The 27,581-nt window shown below is 35.3% G+C and overlaps 1 protein-coding gene across 2 annotated transcripts in view; it reads right to left on the minus strand.

Annotated features, from left to right (window-relative positions):
- ADAM10 (ADAM metallopeptidase domain 10) overlaps positions 1 to 27,581 on the minus strand; it is a 153,433-nt gene that overhangs the window by 55,084 nt on the left and 70,768 nt on the right. For both annotated transcript variants that reach the window (XM_012443127.3, XM_012443128.3), the window contains exons 3-5: positions 26,871 to 26,989; positions 23,823 to 23,981; positions 7,549 to 7,649 (exon numbers count right to left, since the gene is read on the minus strand). In XM_012443127.3, the coding sequence (XP_012298550.1) occupies positions 7,549 to 7,649; positions 23,823 to 23,981; positions 26,871 to 26,989 (379 nt within the window). The remainder of the gene's footprint in view (positions 1 to 7,548; positions 7,650 to 23,822; positions 23,982 to 26,870; positions 26,990 to 27,581) is intronic.

A 27,581-nucleotide genomic window follows, 5' to 3' on the forward strand; every position in this document is an offset into this window, starting at 1 on the left:
CTTGACATGGTAGATGCAGGACCAAGCAAAAGTTGGGGGGGAGGTGCCACATACTTTTAAACCACCAAATCTCATGAGAACTCATATCACGAAGACAGCACCAAGCCATGGGGGATCTGCCCCCATGATCCAAACACCTCCCACCAGGTCCCACCTCCAGCACTGAGGAATACAATTCAACAGAAGGTTTGGGCAGGGACAAATATCCAAACTGTATCAGTATATACTCACAGTTGTTAAATCCTCTGGCTGAACTCACCCCTTTATCATTACACACACACACACACACACTTTTTGAGACAGAGTCTCGCTCTGTCACCCAAACTGGAGTGCAGTGGCATAATCTCACCTCACTACAACCTCCACCTCCTGGGTTCAAATGATTCTCCTGTCTCAGTCTCCTGAGTAGCTGGGATTACAGGTGCCCACCACCATACCCAGTTAATTTTTGTATTTTTATTAGAGACAGGGTTTTGCCATGTTGGCCAGACTGGTCTCGAACTCCCAATCTCAGGTGATCGGCTCGCCTCCACCTCCCGAAGTGCTGAGATTACAGGCGTGAATCACCATGCCCAGCCCCCTTTATCCTTATATAGTGACCATCTTTGTCTCTTACAGTTTCTGTCCTGAAATCTATTTTGACTGATATACGTATAGCTACTCTTGCTCTTCTGGTTTCCACTGGCATGGAATATCTTTTTTTTTTTTTTTTTTGAGATGGAGTCTCACTCTGTCACCAGGCTGGAATGCAGTGATGCGATCTGAGCTCACTGCAAACCTTCGCCTCCTGGGTGCAAGTGTTTCTCCTGCCTCAGCCTCCCAAATAGCTGAGACTACAGGCATGCGCCTCCAAGCATAGCTAATTTTTGCATTTTTAGTAAAGACAAGGTTTCACCATGTTGGCCAGGAAGTTCTCAATCTCTTGACCTCATGATCTGCCCACCTCAACCTCCCAAAGTGTTAGGTTTATAGGTGTGAGCCATCACGCCCAGGCCAAAATGACACTATCTTGATTACTGTAACTTTATACTAAGGCTTAAAAATCAAATACTATTAAATCTTCCAGCCATGTTCTTTTTTGAAAATTGTTTCGTCTATTCTAGATCTTTTCCTTTTCAGTATAACTTTTAGAATCAGTTTGTCAATTACTAAATAAATGTCCACTGGAATTCTTGATAGTGACTGCACTGAACCTGCAGAACAATTTGGGGAGAACTGACATATTAACATTGAGCATTCCAACCACAAATGAAGTACATTTCTCAATTTATTTAGGTCTTTAATTTTTCTTGGCAATGTTTTCCAGTTTTTCATGTACATATCTTTCACATATTTTGTTAAATTTATTCTATGTATTTTATATTTTGATGCTATTTTTTTTTCATTTTCTAAATATTCATTGCCAGTATAAAGAATACAATTGATTATACCAACTTTAAGTCTATGTCCTTGATAAGTATGCTTGTTGATTCTAGGAACTTTTTCTAGGTTTACTCTTGTATTACCTTTAACCACTTCCTCTATAATCTGTATGTCTTTCATTTCTTTTTCTTGCCTTATTATGGTGACTAAGACTTTGAGTATAATGCTGAGTAAAAGTTTTTATTCCTTGGCCAGGCGCAGCGGCTCACGTCTGTAATCCAAGCACTTTGGGAGGCTGAGTTGGTGGATCATGAGGTCAAAAGTTTGAGACCAGCCTAACCAACACAAAAATACACTAAAAATACAAACGTTAGTCACGCATGGTGGTGCACACCTGTAATCCCAGCTACTCAGGAGGCTGAGGCAGGAGAATTGCTTGAACCAAGGTGGTGGAGGTTGCAGTGAGGCGAGATCGCGCCACTGCACTCTAAACTGGGCGACAGAGTGAGACTCTGTCTCAAAAAAAAAAAAAAGTTTTTATTCCTGGTTCAAAGGAAAAGGACTTAGTCTCTCACTTTTAAGCATGGTGTCAGCTATAGGTTTTTTACAAAAGCTCTTACTAGCCTAAGAAATTTTCCTTCTATTTTTAGTTTGCCAAATGTTAGGTGTTGAAATTTGGCACTACTTTTTTACTAGTCTACTGAGATAATCAGAAGGGTTTCATCCTTTATTATGCTTATGTGGTGGATTACACAGATGTTATACTATTAATCAATTCTGCATTTCTGGTATAAACTTCATTTGAGCATAATGTGTGACTTTTATGTTGCTGGATTTCATGTGCTAACATTTTAAGAAATTTTACTTTTACTTTCATGAGGAATATTAGCCTGTAGTTTAGTTTTCCTTTAATGTCTCTGTTTGGTATGACTATCAAAGTAACACTGGCCTCATAAGATGTGTTATGAAGCTTCCTCTTGTTTTCCTAAGGACTTCAAGACTGTCCTTAAGGATAAACTCTAAGAATATGGATCCATAAATTAATTCATAGCATAATTAACTAAAACCAATTTCTTTTCCATCATTTTATGACCCAAATGCAAAACAATAAACTTTTTTTTTTTGAAACAGGGTCTCACTCTGTGGCCTGGGCTGGAGTATAGCGGCGTAATCAATCACAGCTCACTGCAGCCTCAACCTTCTTGGTTCAAGCAATCCTCCTACCTCAGCATCCTGACTAGCTGGGACTATAGGAGTGAACCATCTCACCTAGTTCTTTAAATGTTAAACTGTGTCTTTACTTTTAAATTGCATTTCTTTTAGACTAATTTGTTCTGACTTTTTTTTTTTGTAATCACTCTAAATCTTTAAGCCTATCCACTAAACATTTACTTCAGATAATACATTTTTTAGCCTAAAAGTTCCATTTGGTTCTTTATTAGAATTTCTATTCTCTCCTTTTTGTGTTCATGTCTTTAATTCTTTGTACATATTAATAATTAATGTGTTTCTTAATTAATGTGTTTAGTCCATTTATATTTTTTTAATTAAAAAAAACAGAGACTGGGTCTCACTATGTTGAATAGGTTAGTCTTGAACTCTCAGCCTTAAGCAATCTTCATGCCTCAGCAGTCCATTTATATTTAATGCAGTCATCAGTATGGTTACATTTAAACTTATCATCTTGCTATTTATTTTCTATTTGTCCCATCTGTTTTTTGTTCCTTTTTCTCTATTTCTCTTGAATTAACTGTTTTTAATTACATTTGATTTATTTTATTAACCTGTTAAATTGTTTACTTTTCTTTTTTCAATGGTTGTTCCAGGGCAGAGGACATTCCTGCAAACATTTTCTTAAAAGGCCTTATAGTAAATATTTAGACTTTTGGACAACATGGTCTCTATCACGACTACTCAGTTCTGCCACTATAATGTAAAAGTAGCCATAGACAATGTATCAGTGAATCGGTGTGGCTGTTTTCGAATAAAACTTTACTTAAAAAGCAAACAGTTGATCGACTGGCCGGTTAGCTCAGTTGGTTAGAGTGTGGTGCTAATAAAAAAGCAAACAGTTGGCCCACAGGCTGTAGTTTGCTGACTCCAGCTCTAAGGTTTACAATATCTATCTTTATCACAGCACAGCTTACCTGTCAAAATTACACCACTTCACAAATTATTTAAGAAACACAATATACTTCTGTTCTTTCTCTTGTCCTTTGTGCTACTGTTATCAATTTTGATTCTCTGTATACTACAAAAGCCTTTACACCTTATTATTTTGACTTAGGTAATAATCTCTTGAAGATTTTTTTAAATGAGAAAAAAACTGCTTAACATTTATCTATATAGTTACTATTTAATGTTCTTAACTCCTCTGTGTATACCTGTGTTTCCATATGGTATCTTTTGCTACCTGAAGAACTTCCTTTAATGTTTCTTACAGTGTAGGTTTCCTACAGACAAATTCTCTCAATTTTTATTTTAAAAAGATCTTTAATTTGCACTTGTTTTTGAAGATTATTTTCACAGAATACAGAATTCTAGTCTGGCAGGTTTTCTTTCAACACTTTGAAGATGTTATTCTATGTCTTCCAGTTTGACTGTGTGATGAGAACTCACCAGTTATACTAATCTTTGTTCCCCTGTATGCAAATGTACCTCCTTTTCTTTGGCTGCTTTTATAGTTTTCTCTGATTTTCAGGTGTTTCCAATAATTTAATTATAATATACCCTGGTATGGTTTTCTTTGTGTTTAAACCATAAGTTGAAATTTTTCTTCATATCTGAAAAATTTGGAAGCATTAATTTTAAAATATTTTTTTCTGTATCTCTTCCCCTTGGACATCAATTAGTTTCTCTCTGTGCTTAGATACGGATACTATTGTTTTATTTTCCTTTATTCAAGTATATTCATGTTGACTTCTGTAGTAATTAATTTTCTTTTAAGCCTATCCACTAAATTTTTTACTTCAGGTAATACATTTTTCAGCCTAGAAGTTCCATATTGTTCTTTATTAGAATTTCTATTCTCTCCTTTTTGTGTACACGTCTTTCTTTAATTCTCTGAACATAGTAATAATAGTTGTCTTAAAGTCCTTGCCTGTTAACGCCTATAATTACTGGTTGTTTTTCTATTTAAGTGGCTTTTCTCCTTATTATGAATCACATTTTTCAGCTTTCTGTCATCTAGTAATGTTCTTTGAATGTTTAACACTGTGAATGTTATATTGTTGAGTATCTGAACTTAGCGTCCTCCTTTATCAAATATTATTGAGCTTTTCTCTGACAGACAGCTAATTTATTTGAAAAGCAGTTTTTCAGATTTTTGAGGCTTTTCTGCTTAGGAAGGGCAGGTCTGGAGTAGCTTCTACCCTAGGGCTAGGTTAGCCCTGCTACCATGGCTTGGGATCTCTACTATGTGTAATTTTTTTAGAGACAGAGTCTCGCTCTGCTGCCCAGGCTGGGGTGCCATGACACAATCATGGATTGCAGCAGCCTCAACCTCCTGGGCTCAAGTGGTTCTCCTGTCTCAGCCTCCAGAGTAGCTGAGACCACAGGTGCTCACCACCAAAGCTAATTGAAAGAAAAAAAAATTTATGGAGATGAGATCTGGCTAGGATGCCCAGGCTGGTCTCGTACTCCTGGCCTCAAGTGATTCTCCTGCCTCAGCCTTCTAAAATCCTAGGACTACACGCATGAACCACCACCTGGCCCAGGTATTTTGATAGTTGTTCACTTCATAGAGTCCCAGTAGTTTTTCTTTGTCTCACAGTTTTCTCATAGAATTTCATCCTGTGCAGGCACAGCTTAGTATTCAGCTAAGTCTCAAGGAAGGCAACACCTGTGGAGATATCTGGAGCTTTTTCTCAACACAGTTCTCTCCTCTCAGGTATTGTGCCCTAAGTCCGGAGGTCTCAGTCTTCCTGAACTCTGACTTCTAACTCTTCAACTTAACAACATTGCTGAAAATGTGAAAATAACTGTTTCACATTTTTTTTTCAGTTTTCCAGTTGTTTATTGTAGAAAGCCTAGTTAGATATGAGTTACTCTATCACAGCTTTAAAGGAAAATCTTCAAGTTTCAAAGTTTTCACTTTAGACATTTAATACTTCGATCCACTGGACTTTTTTGTTGTAAATATGGGATCCAACTTCATCTTTTTTCAAATAGATAAACATGTTTTCTGGATCCATTTATCTAATGGTCCCGACTTTTCCTTACTTTATTGATGTTAGATATGAGTTACTCTATCACAGCTTGAAAGAGAAATCTTCAAGTTTCAAAGTTTTCATTTTAGACATTTAATACTTCAATCTATCTGGACTTTTTTGTTGTAAATAGGGTATAAGATGGTAATCCAACTTCATCTTTTTTCAAGTAGATAAACATTTTTTCTGGATCCACTTATTTAATGGTCCCAACTTTTCCTTACTAATTTGAGACTGCATTTCTACCACACAAAAAAGTTTCATACATGCATGGGTCTTTTTCTAAGCACTCATTTTTACTCCACTAGTCAATGTGTCCATCCTTGTGCTATCATAATCTCAATTATTATAGTAAGTCTTAGTACTTCCTAGGGTAAAACCCTCTTTCCTGTTCACCATCTTTAAATGGGCTCTAATTCTTCTCAGTCCTTACTTTTCCATATAACATTTTAGACCCATTGATTAGTGTTGTAAATAAACCTATTGCAATTTGTATTGAACTAGTATTGAATCTACAAATCAATACAGGGAGAACTGACATTTTTATAATATTATTTCCCATTAATATGATATATCTCTCCATTTATTTAAAATCAATCTTCCTTAATATTTTTAATAACGTTTTGATTTTCCTTATATAGGTCTTATAATTCTTTGTTACATTTATTCTGTAATACATAATATACTCTGATATTATTATTAATAATATCCACTCTTTCACTATATTTCTGGTAGTCTACTCATGGCATAAATAAATGCAACCTACTTTTGTATATTAATATTTTATCAAGCCACCCTGCTAAATTCTATCATATCTAACAGTCTGTAATCTCAACCCGTCTATCCACATTGGCAATACATTAGTACAAGCCACTATCACTTCTCAACTGAATAGCTACAACTTCTCATTAGTCTCCTAAACTCCAGTCTTAAACTCTACCCCCCAGGTTAAAAATTCTTTACTGATCTTTCTGTCTCCCTGGCCTTTATATATACTGTTTCTCCTGCTTGGAATAATGTTTTCATATTCTCGTGGCTAACCTAACTCCTACTTATTCTTAAGGTTTCTGATTACTGCCTTCGAATACTTCCGAGGCTAGGTTAGCTATTCCTCTTGTGTGTAGAATATCATCCTATTCTTAATCCTCTTCTCTCTCCTACTACCCTAAATTGTTTCTCTGTAGCTCCAATTAAACCATAAACTTTTGAGAATAAGCCTTCATCTTAATCTCCACATATTCCCAGAACTTTCCACAGTCTCTGACACATGGCAGAAGATCAGTATGTATGTGTTCAATACAGGTAAGAATAAAATCTCACTCAATACTAGAAACACTCACCTGAAACAGAATTGTTTATGCCATTTTACAGATCAAGAAATAGAGGCGAATACAAATATTCATGGCTCAAGAAACATTACTCTACCATACTATTTTTAAAAAGGATTCCCAAAATATAAATGTTTTATTATAAAAGAAATGTTTTCTCATTTTGAACTTATGTTTTGAATAACTATAATTTGTCACCCATGACTAAAGAAAAAGGAGGAAACTAAAAAGAAGAATTAAAATATGAAAAGCCCTGAGACTTTTATTAACATGACCAACCAGATTATCTATGGACACACAACTTTCAGTGTTAAAAATGAAGAATACCTTGGCAAACCAGGGCAAGTGGTCACTTTAATACTAATATAAATATTTACACTTATATAAAACATTTGTTTTCTGTTATAACAAAACATGTAAAAGACAGTATATTTTAGTAGTTTTTTTTTTGGGGTCACATACATTTGTATTCAAACCTCAGTGCAACCTCTTTATTATTGGCAAGTTACCTGGCCTCTTTGAGCATTAAAAAACACTCCCATAGCGGTATAAATCTTTCAGAAATTCTAGAACATACATTTTTAAATGTAGATACACATGCTCAAGTTCATTTCCATTTCCTAAATGCCAGCTAGTGTTAAAATCCTTACCTGTGTTACTTCCTCTACACCAGTCATCTGGTATTTTCTCATCCTTTCAAATACTGAATGATCTGCACAGCCCCCCTGAGGACCATATTTATGGGGATAGTCTAAAATACAAAGAACAAATATCGTTACTGTCATATATTTACATATAACCAATTATGAGAATTATCTTATAAATGAAAATTTAACTGTCTTAATTAATGAAAACCATAAATGCTTACTGAGTACCTATGGAAAAGGAATTACGCTAGTCCTTTTTTTTTTTTTGAGATGGAGTCTCTCTGTCACCAGGCTAGAGTGCAGTGGCACAATCTCGGCTCACTGCGACCTCCACCTCCCAGGTTCAAGCAGTTCTTCTGCCTCAGCCTCCCAAGTAGCTGGGATTATAGACATGCACCCACCACACCCAGCTAATTTTTATATTTTTAGTAGAGACTGGGTTCTACCATGCTGGCAGGATGGTTTCGATCTACTGACCTCATGATCCGCCCACCTTGGCCTCCCAAAGTGCTGGGATTACAAGCGTGCACCACCTCGCCCGGCCTATGCAGTTATTTTAATTTTAAAACCTAGCAGGTTCCTAAGATCCCCCTCAATAAAAATTACTGGTCTTTAGCTTTTTGTCATATGGATGATTTGTGAATTCTAAAACAGGACAATCAATAATCACTCATTATTCTAACCCTATCAACAATACACTGAATTTGGCTGTCATCAAGAGAGTATGTTTCTGGTCCATCATCTGACCGGGGTAGAGGACTCAAGCAAAAATCAAGGAGAACTCCAGAACTCCTCCAACTCTTGGGAAGATACCTCTCATTTTACAAAACACAACTATCTACCACTTTCTCCCTTAGGACCACTAAGACTATTCTGATAGTAGCTCAGTTTTTACTGTCATGAGACTATATATCACAGACTACCCCAACTTATTGCTGTCATTCAAGTCACTACTGCCCTTATTTCCTTATTTTTAGATCCTGACTTACTGTCAGTCTTTCTGACACCACCTCATCATTATGATGATGATCCTTCCAATATACTCAGCGCTTTTCTCCAATGATCTTTTCCTACCTCAGCTTCTCATTTCCATAGTTATACTTCTGAACTTGTCATTATTGATAACTGAAAGCACTTTATAATCTCAGCTTCTAGTATTCTATTTTCTTTCCACCACTTATCTTTTCAGCACATTCCCTCTAGGGTCCAACAACCCTTTAACATCAGTAAAACCCTTCAGTCCACCAACGCTACCACTTTATTGCCTATCACCAGATATTCTTTCTCTTCCTTATTCAGTTTAAATCCCACAGTCAATTATTACTATAATTACACCACTGCATTCACCATCAAATCCCTTGTCCTCCATGTCAATGCCTTTGAAGAGAATTGATGGTGAATGCAGTGGTGTCTTACTTCAGAAGTGTAGCTATGGAAATGATAAGCTCCTACTGAAGCTGAATGGGGCTAAAGAAAATCTAGTAACTATGACCAGTCTCATTCAAAAGTCATGATCTGTAACCTCAAGCGGTTCCTCAATGACAAATAGCAACTGAATTTCCAGAGTCTATTCTCAATTTTGTTCACCTAGTTAACACCAGGCAGTCCTCGCTTTGCCACAGCAGTATGTGCCAGTCATAAAACTGACCATACAAGCTGAAACTATGCAAGATGATCTTAATATCAATGGGGGTCTTGGGGGGGGGGAATTACAATTGTTCTATGACCTTTAAAATCTTTTTAAAAACTCAAAACACTAAAACTCACTTACCATTGGTTATTAATGTATAGGGGAACAAAAAAATAATAAAACATGTTTATTTAGTACAGTTACTTAAAACATTGGAATTTTAAAAGAATTAGTGTTTTATTACTTCATAAATTGAATTTTATGAATCATAAATTTAAAATATAAATTCCTTTTGAAAGCCTGAAACTTAGGGTAAAAAAATATTTCCAAAGCAACAAAACAGTACTTACATAAACTTCAATTTCTGTCAGCACAAAACTCTCCCAATAGAAAGAGTCAAGCATATAATTTTTTCCATATACTTTCAGAACTTCTAAAAGAGGCTGTTTTCCTTGGTCACTACATTAACTATAAAAATGGACAATGACATTTTCCCTCTAAAATTACTAACAATATAATCCTCATTTCTAAAAAAAGCCTTTGTTCAACTAATGAATAAGCCCTCATTGAGATGCCAAATCATAGGATGCACTGTAGTTCCCCTGAAAAGGCCAAACAGCATATTCTTCCACAAAGAATGAGTCACGGGTGTAGAATATCCAGCCTATTTAAAACAAAGATCAGCTTTAGATCTATTGCCTTTCTTCCAGTTCCTCTGCAGGCCAACCTCTTGCTTTTGTTTTGCTGCTCAAGACACAAATATAAATAGTACATATATTGTGACTCTATCTCAAGCAGGAAATAGCTCTAGTTAACTCTCAATCACCCACTCCTTTGAGGAGAAATATTTACAGCTCAGATTCTCTGTCCAACAGAACCAGGCATAAAATACTCACTTTTTGCATCCTCACTACATCCAGCAGGGTATTCCTCCACCTTATGTGACTGGCAGCTCAGAAACTTAATTGTAAGGTCCAAGGCCATGGCTATAAATTGATTCTCTAATAGTCAAAACTGGGTGGTAATCCCTCCAATAATATGCCATGAATCACCAAATACAATTGTTAAAAATCTACATTAATTGAATTTAAAATAGAACAACTTCATATAATATTATGCATAAAAATTAATTTGTTAATATCCGTAGTATCATGGGGTGAGATCCATGTCCTTGAAAATTGCCATTTATTCCCAAAGTTGCCAACATCAACAAGGATTAACTGAAGGGAGAGTAGGAGAAAGAATAGACTTTTTTTTCTTTTGAGAAGAAATGAAAAGTTTAGAGAGAGGAAAGAACTCCAAATGTTCTTCCTCCTAATTCCAGTGGATAGGAGGCCCTTTCTCCCCAGTACCAATTCTCGTGTCTTTCTAATTCCCATGTCTAATTTCTGTTTGGAGAGAGCAAGTGGGCATAAGAAAATGACAGAGTGATTGTCCCTAGGAAGAGGAGGAAGCTGAAGATGACCCCACTTTCCACATGCTCTTACAACACTGATCTCTCAGGAAACAGAGATGTGGAGGAGGGCCAGGCATGTCTCTCCCCGCCTCACAGGTTTTAGAAAGAAAGGGTTAGTACTGGCAGTCAAAGGGATAATGGGAGTCAAGTCAACCAGAGAAATGTTGCTTTATTATTCTGATCAATTACAAATAGAAGTTACTAGACTCTAAAGTGCTTAAGGGCAGAAAGTTCGCCCTATTAATCTCTGTATTGATAGTTTCTAAAAGTGTCTTATACAAATTAGGCACTCAAATAATGTTTATTAATAAATAGTTGTTAAACCTATAAAACTTATTAACTGACACTTGGAATGAAAACTAGTAACATACTAACTTTAAGTGACCATTATTTACATTTATCTGACTAGGAACTATACAAGCTATACACAGATGCGTGATTCCAGGCCAAGGAACACACTCTCTTCTTTAGTTCTCAAGCTGTGACAACTAAAAAGAAATATTGTTGCAGCCAAAGTAACAGTGTTGACTGTTCTCCTGTGATCACAGATTCTCTTCTCTAGAAATCAAAAGTCTACACCTTATCTTCAAGGTTCAAGTCAAATTCCACCTCCCCAGGGAAGTCTTCCTAAATCTCCCTAAAGCTCCCTCACTGAGGTAGTATACACTACCCTCAGTTCTTTGATGATATTTTTGTTATAGCATTTACCACATTCTGACTCTCTATTACTGAAAATTCCCCTGAAGGTTTTTAATTTTCAGGGAAATTTTAAAATTCGTTTTTCGGTATATTCACAAACCAATAAATACTTGTCGAATTTAATTTTTCAGCCAGCATCTGGTTTCCATGCCTCTTTTTAAAGGTCATCCATTAACCGTAGACCTGAATTCCTAACTACTTTACAGACTGACTATAACATACAACACATTGAAAATTAAGACTTGTGTGCGTATAAATTTCCTAATCATATGTCAATGTTATTTTAACTGCATTAATTTATTAAGCAAACAAATAATAAGAAAAATTATTATCTACCAAAGAACAGGGATACAAAAATAAATAACATAGACTATGCACTCTCAAAAGCTTTCAGTCTAGCTGAGGTGTCCAACATGTAAACAAGCAAGGCATTTAAGTACCAACTTTGTCAAGTGTTAAGGTCTCCCTGCAATCATTCACAGTTTATTAAACGTTGGTTGAATTTAATTTACTCTTCCAGCCAAAGGTCAGTCATATGACCAAAGACCTGTAAACTACCAGATTCAAAAGATAGGGAGGGCTCATCAATACATGAACAGCAGTAAAAAGAGGATACCCAGAACTGTAAGGTCAGGAAAGAATTCTAGGAGTCACACCTAAGTTGTATTTTGAAGGAAACTATCAGCTTGGAGGAGAGAGAATGTGTATGCTACCAGCTTAAATGAAAATTCTTTGGGCATTTGCTTGTCTTGTTTCCACAAAGGTTCTCTTGTTTCCAAAACGCCCTCTCTCTAGAGCTCAGGCAACACAGCAAGACTTTTTGGAACTTAGCAGGTATTTCATTCCCTTGCCTCTTCAAAATTTATCTTCTCTTTAATTATCCAATACTTGATGAGCTAATATAAAAAACATTATAGTAAGCCAGAGCAATCAGGCAAGAAAAAGAAATAAAGGGTATTAAAATAGGAAAGGAGGAAGTCAAATTGTCTCTATTTGCAGACAACATGACTGTATATTTACAAGACCCCATCGTCTCAGTCTAAAATCTCCTGAAACTGATAAGCAACTTCATCAAAGTCTCAGGATACAAAATCAATGTGCAAAAATCACAAGCATTCCTATACACCAATAACAGACTTAAAGAGAGCCAAATCAAGAATGAACTGTCATTCACAATTGCTACAAAGAGAATAAAATACCTAGGAATACAACTAACAAGGAAGGTAAAGGACCTCTTTAAGGAGAACTACAAACCACTGCTCAACGAAATAAGAGAGGACACAAATAGACGGAGAAACATTCCATGTTTATGGTTAGGAAAAATCAGTATCATGAAAATGGCCATACTGCCCAAAGTAAATTACAGATTCAACACTATCGCCATCAAGATACCAATGACCTTCTTCACAGAACTGGAAAAAACCACCTTAAACTTCATATGGAACCAAAAGAGAGTCCGCATAGCCAAGTCAATTCTAAGCAAAAAGAACAAAGCAGGAAGCATCACACTACCAGACTTCAAACTATACTACAAGGCTATAGTAATCAAAACAGTGTGGTACTGGTACCAAAACAGAGATATAGACCAATGGAACAGGACAGAGGCCTCGGAGGCAACACCACACATCTACAACCATCTGATCTTTGAACAAACCTGACAAAAACAAGCAATGGGGAAAGGAGTCCCTGTTTAATAAATGGTTTTGGGAAAAGTGGCTAGCCATGTGCAGAAAGCAGAAACTGGACCCCGTCCTGACACCTTACACTAAAATTAACTCCAGATGGATTAAAGACTTAAACATAAGACCTAACACCTTAAAAACCCTAGAAGAAAACCTAGGCAAAACCATTCTGGACATAGGTGTAGGCAAGGACTTCATGACCAAAACAACAAAAGCATTGGCAACAAAAGCCAAAATAGACAAATGGGACCTAATCAAACTCCACAGCTTCTGCACAGCAAAAGAAACAGTCATTAGAGTGAATCGGCAACCAACAGAATGGGAAAAAATTTTTGCAATCTACCCATCTGACAAAGGGCTGATATCCAGAATCTACAAAGAACTAAAACAGATTTACAAGAAAAAAACAAACAAGCCCATTCAAAAGTGGGTGAAGGATATGAACAGACACTTTACAAAAGAAGACATACATGAGGCCAACAAATATATGAAAAAATGCTCATCATTAAGGGTCATTAGAGAAATGCAAATCAAAACTACATTGAGATACCATCTCACGCCAGTTAGAATGGCGATCATTAAAAAATCAGGAGACAACAGATGCTGGAGAGGATGTGTAGAAATAGGAACACTTTTACACTGTTGGTGGGAGTGTAAACTAGTTCAACCATTGTGGAAGACAGTGTGGAGATTCCTCAAGGACCTAGAAACAGAAATTCCATTTGATCCAGCAATCCCATTACTGGGTATATATCCAAAGGATTATAAATCGTTCTACTGTAAGGACACATGCACACGAATGTTCACTGCAGCACTGTTTAAAATAGCAAAGACCTGGAACCAACCTAAATGCCCATGGATGATAGACCAAACAGGGAAAATGTGGCACATATACACCATGGAATACTATGCAGCCATAAAAAACGATGAGTTTGTGTCTTTTGTAGGGACATGGATGACCCTGGAAACCATCGTTCTCAGCAAACTGACACAAGAACAGAAAATCAAACACCACATGTTCTCACTCATAGGCGGGTGTTGAACAATGAGAACACATGGACACATGGAGGGAAGCATGACACACTGGGGTCTGTTGGGGGGAAATAGGAGAGGGACAGCGGGGGGTAGGGAGTTGGGGAGAGATAGCATGGGGAGAAATGCCAGATATAGGTGATGGGGAGGAAGGCAGCAAATCACACTGCCATGTGTGTACCTATGCAACAATCTTGCATGTTCTTCACATGTACCCTAAAACCTAAAATGCAATAAAAAAACCAACAAAAAAAAAACAACAAAAAACAAACAAACAAACAAAAAACATTATAGTAGTTTTACTTGTAATAACCCAACCCAAATGTCCATTAACAGGCAAATGTATTAACAAATTATAGTATCCACACAACAGACTACTATTTATCAATAAAAAGGATGACTCCCAAAATGTTTATGCTGAGTTAAAGCCAGATTTTCTTAAAGAGCACATGAGCAGTTTATTGTTATCAATTTTTCCTCAAGTAAGCTATTAAAAGAGTAATACTGACTACAGAGATGTGACAAAGGCAATGTATATATCTCGATTAAATCCTGTATTTAAAAAAAAAATTAGGAGACATTTTTGTCAAGTAATTCAGGAAGTATGTCCACAGCCTATACACAAAGATATTGTTAAGTCAATATTTAATTTATAGGTCTAAGAATATAAATCTCTGTAACCTTTTTAGAGCGTTATCTGGCACTATATATCAAAATGTCAATGTCTGACAATGCTACTTCTAGAAAATTAATCTTAAGGAAATAACCATAAAAATATTGAGGGGAGAAAACATGCTAAAATGTTACCTGTTGCACTTTTTAACAGTAAAAAAAGAGGAAACAATCTATACATTCATTAGTTGATAGGTTGGTAAATAATACATTTATGAATAAAACAAGAGTATTACGTAGCTATTAAAGGGAAAATGTAGAGCTATATTTATTGACACAGAAAGAGACCTATGATATATTGTAAATGAAATTTAAAATGGTATGTGAGATCTGAAGGTCTATTCACAAAAATGTTAATGGTTGTGGACACATTTTATCTTAATTTACTTAATTTGCATATAAGAATACTTAATTTACTTAAGTAAAATACTAAATTTACTTAATTTACATACAAGAATAACCTTTTTATATATATAGTCTTTTGGTAATTGGCACAAGCAAAAATATTTTTATTTTTACTTTTTATTTATCTCAGCCATGATCAATCAAGGTATTTTCACCTTTAAAGGAAAAGTACTTCAGAACCATTAACTTTCAGAAGAGATAATATTAGCACCATGATCTAACACCCTCATTTTATACCTGAAGGAAATTAGACCAAGAAAAAGTACATTACCTGTATAAGATTATAAAGCTATTCTATCACCTTGATTTTATTTCTCACTCTTCTCATATGTCATGCCTCAATTCTTTGATATATTACCTCCTGATCCTTTTCCCTACCAAGTCTGCCACTAACTTGTATGATCTTGAGCAAATGAATTAAAGCCAAAAAAGTTTTAACTAGTATATCTATCAGCTTGCCATAAAAAAATGGTTCTAAGAAGTCTCTAGAAGCTGAAACCAATAAAATCCACATCTGTGAATTCTAGACTTACATTCAAATATAAACACAAGATAGCAAGATTGCTTATGGAGATTATCTAATTCCCCAATTTATAAACTGTCAACAGAATATAACATTTCTATAATAAACCAGACCTCACAATGCCTCTTTAGAAGCAGCTCTTCCAAGGGCCAGAGTCCTGGACCAATGTCCTCAGGTATTCTTACAAGGTCACTAGTACAAACATTAATCTTTGAATTGTGCTACAAGAGATGTGAAAGACTGAGGTTTAGCTCTGAGTATTCCTAGAACATACACATACACATACACATACACATACACATACACATACACATACACATACACATACACATACTCCTAAATGCTATTTCTTCTAGTTTTTCTGTAACTTATCACTCATTAAGAGTTGAGCCTTGGCCAGGCATGGTGCCTCACACCTGTCATCTTAGCACTTTGGGAGGTTGAGGCAGGAGGATCACTTAAGCTCAAGAGCTCAAGACCAGCCTGGCAACATAGTGAGACCTCATCTCTCAATTTCTCTCTCTCTATCTATAGATAGGTACTCTCTCTATATATACAGAGGTACTCTTACAAGGGCATACAGAGAGATATATACATATAGATAGATAGATAGACAGATAGACAGATAGATATCTACAGATATCTATATAATATAGAGGTACTGTTACAAGGGTATATATATAGATATAGATATATATATAGAGAGAGAGAGAGAGAGATATCTATATAGATTTCTATATAATCTATATAATATATAGATCTATATAGATCTATATATCTATAGGTATCTATAGATATCTATAGACAAAGATAGATATCCATAGAGATATCTATATAATACTGATACCTATAGAGATATATTTATCTATAGATATCTCTATATTATATAGATATATCTATCTATAGATACCTGTATCTGTATAGATATCTCTCTCTCTATATATATACCCTTGTGTAGTACCTCTATATATACAGAGTACCTATCTATATGTATATAGAAATCTTTCTTTATATATATATAAATAAAAATAGTGAGAAATAGATATATATTTAATTGAACCTAAAATATAAATTTGCTTTTTCAGTAGTAAATATGGCTAATCTTTGAAATCAATGATACCAAAAATAACTCTTTTTTTAATCCTTTCTGTCATAGTCTCTACTGTCATTAAGTTCTTGCCTTTTAGCAACCTTTAAACTCTCCTAATTCAGAATGTAAGAGAAACAAAGCTCTGGAGTGGAAGCCAAAAGACATGGATCCATGTCATACTGCACAAGTTTTATAACTCTAGGCTTCAGTTTCTGTCATCTTTAGTGTTGAATTCTAGTGCCTTTTACAATACCAATATTATAAAATTTCTTATTCAACTTCTTTGTAAAACATTTCAAACACTACAAAATCATGAGAAGATAGTTCTCAGAAGAAAAAAACAAAAATTTCAAATACAATTTTACTTGTTAGAATGAGTCTCAAAGTTGCTTTACAACATAAAAGCATTGTTAATTTCAAATAATCATATCTTTCTAATAGCCATTACAGTACACTGACCTCCATAGAGACAGTGCTGGGGCAAGTGAGAGCCAGATGAGCACTGGGTGACTCTGTGCTTCTCTGAGGAAAAATAACTAAACATGGTAAAAGAAGATCCCAAGAAGCCAAGAGGTAAAATGTCATCATATGCATGATTTGTGCAAACTTGCCAGGAGGAGAACAAAAAGCAGCACTCATGTTTCAGTTAACTTCTCGGAATTTCCTTAAAAGTGCTGAGAGGTGGAAAACCATGTCTGCTAAAGAGAAAGGAAAATCTGAAGATGTGGCAAAGGAGGAAAAGGATAGTTATGAAAGAGAAATGAAAACTTACATCCCTCCTAAAGAAAAAACAAAAAAGTTCAGGGATCCCAATGCACCTAAGAGGGCTCCTTCGGTCTTTTTCTATCTTGCTCTCAGTACGGCCCAATCTAAGGAGAATATCCCAACCTATCCATTGGTGATGTTGCAAAGAAACTGGGAAAGATGTGGATATGGTGCATATAACAAGCAGCCATATGAAAAGAAGCCTGTGAAGCTGAAAAAAACCTAAGAAATGGATATTGCTGCATACTGAGATAAAGGAAGGCCCGATGCAGAAAAGAAAAGAAAAGAAAAGAAAAGAAAAAGGACATGTCAATGCTGAAAAAAATAAAGGAAGAGAAGGAAGGTGAGGAAGTTGAATAAGGAAAAGGAGGAAGGTGAATATGAAAAAGATGAAGAGGAGGAGGAAGATGAACAAGATGATCATGATGAATAAGTTGGTTCTAGCACACTGTTTTTCCTTGTTTATACACTATTTAACACCCCTGTCACAACTCATTCCTTTTAAAGAAAAAACCTAAAATGTAAGGCTTTGTTTTTAAACTGTACAGTTAATACACGAACAGTTAACCACACTACCGAATGTGTCTCTAGATAGCCCATCCTTTAGAGTTGGTGGATGAGAGAGCAAAAAGAAAAAAGTACTGATGGATGGATGGACAGATGGATGGACGGATGGAAGGACAGATGGACAGATGGATGGAGAGGCAGGCCGACAGAGAGCCAGCCCATCCTGGTGGTATTTTCATTAGCCACTAACTTTGCCTGAAACAGTATGAGAGTTGTAAGCTGACATGAAAATCTAAAGCAGGTTCTGATTGGTGCACAGCACAGATAAGTTATATATGGAGATGGTAGGCTTTTCATCTTCATTTTTCTCTGACGCAGCTTATACAAAGTATTACTCTTAACTGAATACCACTCCGTAACTGCCGGAAAAAAGCTGCAGTTTTTTGATGCTGTAAATGCTTCTAATAACTATTTATTTTTAAAAATCTTGTATTTCTGAAATAATTTATTGTATTTCATTATAGCTAAAATATTTTCTATTTATGTTTTAAGATAAAATATATATGAATATACATGTATATATTCACATAGATATATATGATAACCAATCAGAAAACAATTTGATCTAAAATTTTCTCAACTGTTATCCTATTTATATAAAGTTATATAATATAAAATGCATAATACGAAAAGCCTAAGCATGTTTTCTCCAGATTTTGCTAAAAAGAAATAAGCCCCTCACTGTCTCTTTTTATATGATTTTTTTAAGTTTCCAATTTAGTATCCTACATTTCTAATTAAGTATTATTCTTAAAATAACTCCCATATCTTGTGGTCTTTTGAACTTTTCTGCTTTTGTGCCTGTGAGTTGCTTAGAAAAATTGATTTATACTTCCCTAGAGATTAACTCAGAAAAAAGAGAGTCAACAATACCACGAAATTTTTATATTTCTTTCAAACACTGTCACAGTGTTTAAGTAAGTTCAGCATTTAACATCAATGCTAAGTAAAGCATATAAATTAAAACACATGGTAGAGAGATTAACCAATACACTTGTATGCACTGTGGGAGTTCAGAATTCAATCAGAGCACTCCACACCTCAGCTTTTCCAATTGTCCACATAATTTGTCACAACTCAATAAGCATAAGCAGATTTCCAATCTCCAGACTAGACCTAAGTATAGCCAGAACACATTGTAAGACAATTTTCCTGTTAGATGAGAATGATACAAACAATGCTAGCTATTATCAATACTTATCAATTCAACTATTTCTTCCCTCTTGCACTCCTTCCTTTTGTCTCTCCCTGTCATTAACAGTGACACAAAACAACTTCAAAAATACAATATGGAACTAATTGACTTTTCACAGTTTTACATGCAACACCCTGACATTGCCACAAATGAGGAAGCTTCTACATGAATGAGGAGGCCTCCATCGTGAAATGGTAAAGTTTAACAATCTTAATTTTTCAGAACAAGAAATAGGAGGTCTTTCCATTGAAGCACAAGAGAAAGAAGAAATAAGCATAGGTAGGGCTAACACACATTTTAAAAGTAGGGGTGCCCAGCTACTATAATGTATAGGCAAAGTCAGGCCAGGCACAGTGACTCACGTCTGTAATCCCAGCACTTTGGGAGGCCAAGGTGGGAGGATCATGAGGTCAAGAGACCGAGACCATCCTGGCCAACATGGTGAAACCACCTATCTACTAAAATTGCAGAAATTAGCTGGACTTGGTGGTGCACGCCTGTAGTCCCAATTACTTGGGAGGCTGTGGCGGGAGAATAGCTTGAACTGGGAAGGCAGAGTATGCAATGAGCCAAGATCCTGCCACTGCACTCCAGACTGGTGACAGAGCGATAGTCCATCATTAAAAATGAAAAAAAAAAATGGTATAGACAATTCAAGCTCTCTGGACTTTCCTATACCACACACAGGAAAATAAATAGTAAATCTGAAATGAAAGCAATAAACCCAAATAACTTATTCTGCAGCTTTACATACATATTTAAAAATTTCTTTTTAATTTGGAGATTAAGTATTTACAAGCACAGCATGGAAAAATTATTCAGACCTTTAGTTCTTGGATAGGTAGTACATAAAAAGGATGCAAGGGAATTATTACACAAATAATTCCAAGTAATCATATAGTCAGATATTCCTAAAACCTGTTCATGTTAATAACATTACTATTCTAGTTTATGGAACAATGTTTTTCTCAGTTTCTTTAAAATAAACTGTGCTGAGGGGCAGAGGACTAAGTAGTATTCTTACCTTGTCATTAACTGTTCACACTTCTATGTCCTGGTAGAGAGTGTTTTTTACTACCTAAGTACAGAATTAAGTATGCATTTTATGTTGATAACAATATGTAGTTATCGTTATCATATCTAGAGTAATTATTAAGTATTTTCACTGAAAACTATCTCTGTGTTCTGGTACCATCTCAGAAGCCATTTCCTAAGGTTCTGGGGAAAAGCAGTATCACTTTTCATGGTGGTTCTATACATTTATGCCTTCAGTTGCAAAAACAGTATTAAGAAGAGGGTAGCCAAATTCTCATCAGAAGCTATATCCAAGATTAGTATGCCTCCCCTTCCATTTGTTTTTTTTAGGTAAGGATAAAACATACAAGGATATCAAATCCACCTAAGAACATACACAGTGATATAATCATGTAGCACTTTACTTCTGAAAATAAATTATTGGCACTTAAACCAATTATATAAAAATAATATACATTAAAGGGCATCCTTTCCCTTTTAGTTAGTTACAAAATAAACACTGCTAAATACATTAAGGAGAGAGTTTGGCTTAGAACAGCAATAGATGCAAATGTATGATTTTAGAGAGGCTTACAGATTTCAGAAAAGCCCCAGAAATCCTTGAAGTAAAGGCAGTGAGAATATACAGCTTTCTTCCATGAGTGAAGCAGAAGAGCACAGGGGAAAGAACACGAGGTCCACAATCAAGTGATACAAGTTTTCTAAGCCTCAGTTTAAGCCTTCACCTACAAAGTGGGAATAACAGGTGTGCCAGTATCTCATATGGTCATTGTGAGAATTCAATTCAATAATGCAAGTAAAGAATTTTATACAATGTCAGGTATTCATTAAGCCATAATAATCACTCTTCCTACTGCTACTGCTACTACATCTAGAACCTGTCATATTCTACACAGAGAACTTAAAGAAAAAATTAAAATAATTATTAAATTTAGTGAGCTCTCCCATCTGTTTTTGTTTGACACAAAAACTCAGGGTGGTTTTCACATTTTTAAACGGTTAAAGAAAAAAATCAAAAGAATGATATTTTATGTCATATGAAAAATATGTGAAATTAAAATTTAAGTGTCTATGAAGTTTTATGAAAAACAGCCATGCTGGCCGGGAGCAGAGGCTTACACCTGGAGTCCCAGGCTACTTGGAGGGCTGAGGTGAGAGGATCACTTGAGCCCAGGAGGTTGAGGCTGCAGCGAACTATGATTACACCACTGCACTCCAGAATGGGCAACAGGGCAAGGCTCTGTCTCTAAAAAATAAATAAATAGGTAATAGTTTTTTTCAAAAAGCACCCATGCTTATTCATTTATGTCTTTCTTTGGCTGTTTTTGTGCTACAATGGCAGAGCTGAGTAGCTACAATAAAACATACGATTGTCAAAGCCAAAAATATTTAATATCTGTCCCGTTGCAGAGAATTTGCCAACCGTGGTCTAGAATATAAACATAGCAACTATTTAGACTAAAAGGCTAATACATGGGTGTTTTCTTGTCTTAAACCATGGTTCGTTCACTAGACAGATTTTTAGATAGTTTTTCAAAAGTAATTGTCTAAATTTGTTAAGGCAATTACTTCCATACTCTCATCCTCATATCCTACATTTTCAATTACTCAAGAAGTTACAAATAAAATCACCTCAAAGATCGCTACTTTTAAGTTCTAACACCACTACTGATACTTAATCATAAAAAGAACATAGAAAGGTCTCCTTACCACCAACATACATCTACTTAAACAAGTATAAAATAACAGCTGAAATTCATGGTAAAGCTAAATGCCAAAAAGAACAGAAAACCAAGTAACATCCAATGTCATTCACCCTCCAAGCTCACTTACCATCTTTGAGGAAGAAAAACGACTGACACCTATTAAGATATTGGGAAATTACTGTTGGATGCAATGTGGGGATTATATTACAAGAAATAAATGAAAGTGAAAAAAAAAGAATATGCTTAAACTACACACAAGTAGGTAAGAGAAGAAGGAAAACAAGAGAGAGAAGCACAATAACATAAGTCAAAACAGGCAGAACAAATAAAGTAGAGAGCACTGATAGGAAGTACAAAGCAATGAAGAAAGTAAGATTACAATATGACAGAAAGGAAAAGATAATCTCACAGATTACCCTTTTCCTCTCTTTCCTTCCTCACAAGGTTTTATTTGATTTTTATAAAACATTCTAGAAAAATATTCCAATATTTCATTTATGAAAAGCCTGCTGCACAGACAAATAATACTTGGAATATTAAAGGAGCAAAAGAAACAGAAACTTATCTGGAGAACCTACATACCCTGATAGGGGAGGTAAACCTACAAAAAATGGTTAAATTACTAAGAAAATTACAAAGCAAGACACAAACTGGGTAAATAATCCTGTCAGCAGAAAGAAAAGAATGCAAGTGAATTCACACTCCCGCTTGTTTGGAGCTTGAAAAGAAAGGTAGAGTTTGAAATATCAGGAGTTAAAACTGGAAAAGGAATCAAATAGAGATGAATGAAAATATAGACAAGTAGCATTAATGAGCTTATGATTCAACAAGTAGGCAAAATCGTAAGTGCATCCTACCTAGAATACTTATGTTATTTTCTATAGTAAGCTAATAGCAGAGGTAACAAGCAGTTGGATGGATGAAGTACAGAAACTATGAGAGCTGATGGAGCAAAAAGTCAAAATGGTTAATGCTTGTCAATGTATTACTAGGGGTGAGAATAAAATCACTGACAATAAATTTCTGTCTAAAGAAAGGAAAACGTTCTGTAGGAGGAAACAGCCAAGTTAGGGAAGTAGACAAAAATAGAGAGACTAGTCTAATTACAGTCAAGAAATAATAAATGGGTATTCAAGAGTTATATAAATTAGAGGTATGTATTCCTGTGGTATTTCAAAGCAGCATTCCCAATAGCTGGTTAACTGTGGATATACACGCAATAGAATTAACAGGTAAAGTGTGAATACATTTTCTATTCTTAAAACAGAAAAAACCCTTCTCCCAACAAATTATCATCATATAAACATGATGGCAGAGAACAAAATCCATGACAAACTTGGACTCTTGAGGTCTAGTCATTACTTTAAGATTCCAAAAAGAAACACTCAGAGGACTTAAAAATTACAAAAATACTTAAAATGTTTCTTAAACACTACACAAATATACACACTGAAATTTATAGAAGTAATAATGCTGTTCCACCTTCAGTAGGCCACACACACAAAGGTATTAGCATCACACAGATTGGCTGATGTCAAAATATCCTATGTCCAGTTCAGTCAGATTTCGTTGACTCACACAGTTCAAATAGAATTAGTTGTGTCATATCCACAAAGTAGTACTGGCAATAGATTGACAAGGAAATTGCTTCGTTACATACATCTACCTTTCCTTTAATAGGAATTGCTAGTAAAAACTATGTTCTAGCCTGATTAATTGCTCAGGAAAGAAAACAGCTAATGCTTCATTTGTCTCCACACAGTTTTTACTATTCATATGCCTTTTGAAAAAAGGCTACTTGATAAAATTTAAGTACTTACTAATATCATCTTCATGATAAATGACAGAGTGAAATGGCAGAGTTCGGTCTTTAATATATCTCTCTGCTGGCTCAACATAAAATGTGCCACCATGAGTCTGGATGAATCCTTCAAATCTTCCATCAATAACAGACCCATGGCTAAAACTTCCTTCTTCACCTATTAATGAAAGCAACAAATTCTTGACAATTTAATTTGCACACGAATGTTAAACTTGTTCATATATATGTATATATACATGTATAAATACACATACATATATACACACATATATATGTTTAAATCTGGAATATAAATTTATTATGGAAATTTTCACATGAAATACATCAAGCAGAATTTGAGATGTGAACAGCAACTAGTATTTAGTTAAAACATATACAATTACTACTATCAGCAATCAAAAATAGAGTATCTGCCTTGTTACCAACCACATTCCTTGCACCTAGCTCAGTGCCTAGCAGGTATACAGCAGTCATCAACAATCATTAAATTGGCCCAGCACAGCATGGTTCACACCTATAATCCCAGCATTTTGGGAGGCTGAGGTAGGCAGATCACTTGAGGTCAGGAGTTTGAGACCAGCCTAGCTAACATAGTGAAAACCTGTCTCTACTAAAAATACAAAAAACATTAGCTGGGCTTGGTGGCATATGCCTGTTAGTCTAGCTACTTGGGAGGCTGAGGCAGGAGAAACACTTGAACCCTGAAGGTGGAGGTTGCTGTGAGCTGAGATGGCACCACTGAACTCCAGCCTGGGCAACAGAGCAAGACCTTGTCTCAAAACAAAACAAAACAATTAATTGTTAAATTAACTTAAAAGCAAGCAAGCAAACCCAATGATAGAATATACACTTTCAGAATAAAGACACCCAAAGCATCTTTTGAAAATTTTGCTATAAGTACCACAGGAAAAAAGCTCCTTCCTGTCCGATATATTGTGCATGGGTCACACCTTTTAGCTTCTGTGCTATGCGTGGGTTTAGTTTTTGTTTGTTTGTTTTTTGAGACAGGGTCTCGCTCTGTCACCCAGGCTTGCGTGCAGTGGCAAGCTCATGGCTCCCTGCAGCCTCAACCTCCTGGGCTCAAGCAATCCTCCCACCTCTACCTCCCTAGTAGCAGGGACTACAGGCATGCACCACCACATCCAGCTAATTTTTGTATTTCTGGTAAAGACGAAGTCTTGCTATGTTTCCCAGGCTGGTCTGGGCTCAAGCAATCCACCTGCCTCGCCCTCCTAAAGGGCTGGGATTATAAGCGTGAGTCACCACGCCCAGCCTATAAATACATTTTTAAATAGAACAGTGTCAAATATTTCAGAAGCAATTTGAACAAAAATAAACCAATAGCACTTTTCAAAATATTGGAGAAAGATTTGTAATACTATCTCATCAGTTATACTTCTCTAGTGAAAGGAAATAATAGGAAAAAAAGGGTACTTCTGGTTCTTAATAAAATCACAACGAAAAGGTGAGCACCAAAATAAAATGACATAAAGGGTGAAAGCAGAGGGAGAGGGCTTTAAACTTTGAATTTACCAATTACAATTCTCTCATTAAAATAAAAATCAAGTTTCCACAATTTCTAAGTTGCAGAGTAACATTAATTTGTTGGCTTTGAATTAATCATAGACTGGAGGTAAGAGCCCAAGCCACTGGTATTTTAAGTGATTTTTTTTTTTTTTTAAATAAAAAGACAAGGTCTCTCTCTGTCACCCAGGCTACAGTGCAGTGGCACTCACAGTAGCCTCAACCTCCTGGGCTCAGCAATCCTCCTACTTCAGTCTCCCATGTAACTGAGACTACAGGTATGCCACCACAACCAATATTTTTCATGTTTTTTTAGAGACAAGGTTTCACTATATTGCCCAGGCTGGTCTCAAACTCCAGGTCTCAAGCACTCCTCCTGTCTCAGTCTCCCAAAGCACTGGGATTAGAGGTGTAAGTGCTACCATGCCTGGCCTAAATAACATGATTTTTATCTGCAAACTCATTTATAGTCTTGTACTTTTCTTAATCATCACCTAGCAAAATAAAAAAGGAGCAACTACTAAGTTATTTGCCCAACAAGATAAATAATCAAGAAGATAACAGAACATTAAAGCATAACATTAAAAATCTAGACTGATGAATAAATGCTTGCTTTATTTTGGTTACTGAACTGTAAGAGTAAAAACAAGCTAAAGAATTTAATAATTAGGTTTATTCTACAAATAAGAAAGTTTAAGTATAGAAATGCCTCATTTATCTGGCACAATCAAAAAATGAGAAAAAATTCTTCAATCACTTAATTTTTCATGTTATTATTTTCAGTAGCAATCACTCATGTGTAGAAATAATCTCAAACAGTTTAACAGTGTATTACATGAGAATCATCTTGAGTACTTACTAATATAGAGTTATAAAACAATGACATTTTGCCTCTCTCCAATGCCCCCAGATTTTCATTGCTTAAGCTTTTTTTATGACTTCTATAACTGTTCTGTTCTTTCCAAACTACTAGTAAATGTAACTTTCTATTGGGTTAAGTATGCCACTCATGGCCCACAATACACATTTTTAATTTGACACAGTAAGAAAAATTTGTTAGAACTGTGAATAAAGCAAATAGATTCTGAGGAAGGAGGGTCTTGGGAGGATTTCCCTACAGATGACTTTGTCACATTATTTTTGGCTAAGATATCTTTACGGTTTCCTTTTAGGCTTTTCCTGTTTTCATATAAAACACAGCAAAGTTACTATTAATTTCTTGCTTGAAAAATCAGAATATTACAGAAGTCATTAAAATTTTTGAAAACTCTAACAGTTTAGAGGTACTGAGTCAAAATTTCATACCTTTCAGAATCCAGATATTTCATAATTCACTATTAAACATACATGCAAAGATAGGTCCAAACATTACTTCATTTCTCAAAGACCATTACCCTTCATGATGAATTCAATCTCCTCTGGATTTATAACCTTTTCTGAAATATTTGCTTACACTTCAAAATATGTATCTTTGTGTAGGAAAAAAAAAGAAAGAAAAGGGTTCTGTTAAGGTCCAACTTACCATAAATATGTCCAGTGTAAATATGAGAGGTATCATAATCAAGTACTTTATTTGATGTTTCTACTTTAAATTCATCACTGAAAAGGGAAGTGTCCCTCTTCATTCGTAGGTTGAAATGTCTGTAAAATGGGATGGGAAGGGGGAAAAACTGAAATTAAAAAGGTCCAAATTTTAAATAATCATTTTTTATTTTAAAAAATCTACAAAATGTGGGCTGTTTGTCTATTGGCAAAATATGCTGACCAAGATTTTTAAATAAATATTCTGCTCTAAAAGTCAACTTAGTAGCTGTGGTGGGACTCTAAATAAGATAAAATTAAACAGTAACTGTCTAGGATATTAAAAATAAATGCATATAGACTGATTCTTACAAGGTAAAACAAGATATTCAAACAGCAACTAAGTTACTTGGAGATAAAAACAAGCTTCCTGACCCAATTACTATTATTTGCCACTGTCTGTCTTCTCTGTCTAGTAATTCTGCAGCTTTACTATTCTCCCCTACTTCCTAAAACTCAAATAAGAAAATACACAGGAAAGCAGCATCTATATTAGGTATTTAACATCTCTTCTCAGAAAGACAAGTGTGTACGCTCTTTGTTTTACCCTGGGACTTCTAGTTCTTGCAAATTATAGAAATCTTCCTCAATTCAATTTGGGAACCCTGAAAGGCCAGGATAATGGCTGAAATCAGAGGAATTTTAGTCCCCC

The sequence above is a fragment of the Aotus nancymaae genome, unplaced genomic scaffold (genome assembly GCF_030222135.1).
Source record: "Aotus nancymaae isolate 86718 unplaced genomic scaffold, 86718_ANA_hifiasm-v0.15.2.pri h1tg000041l, whole genome shotgun sequence".
In the NCBI taxonomy this organism is placed as follows: domain Eukaryota; kingdom Metazoa; phylum Chordata; class Mammalia; order Primates; family Aotidae; genus Aotus; species Aotus nancymaae.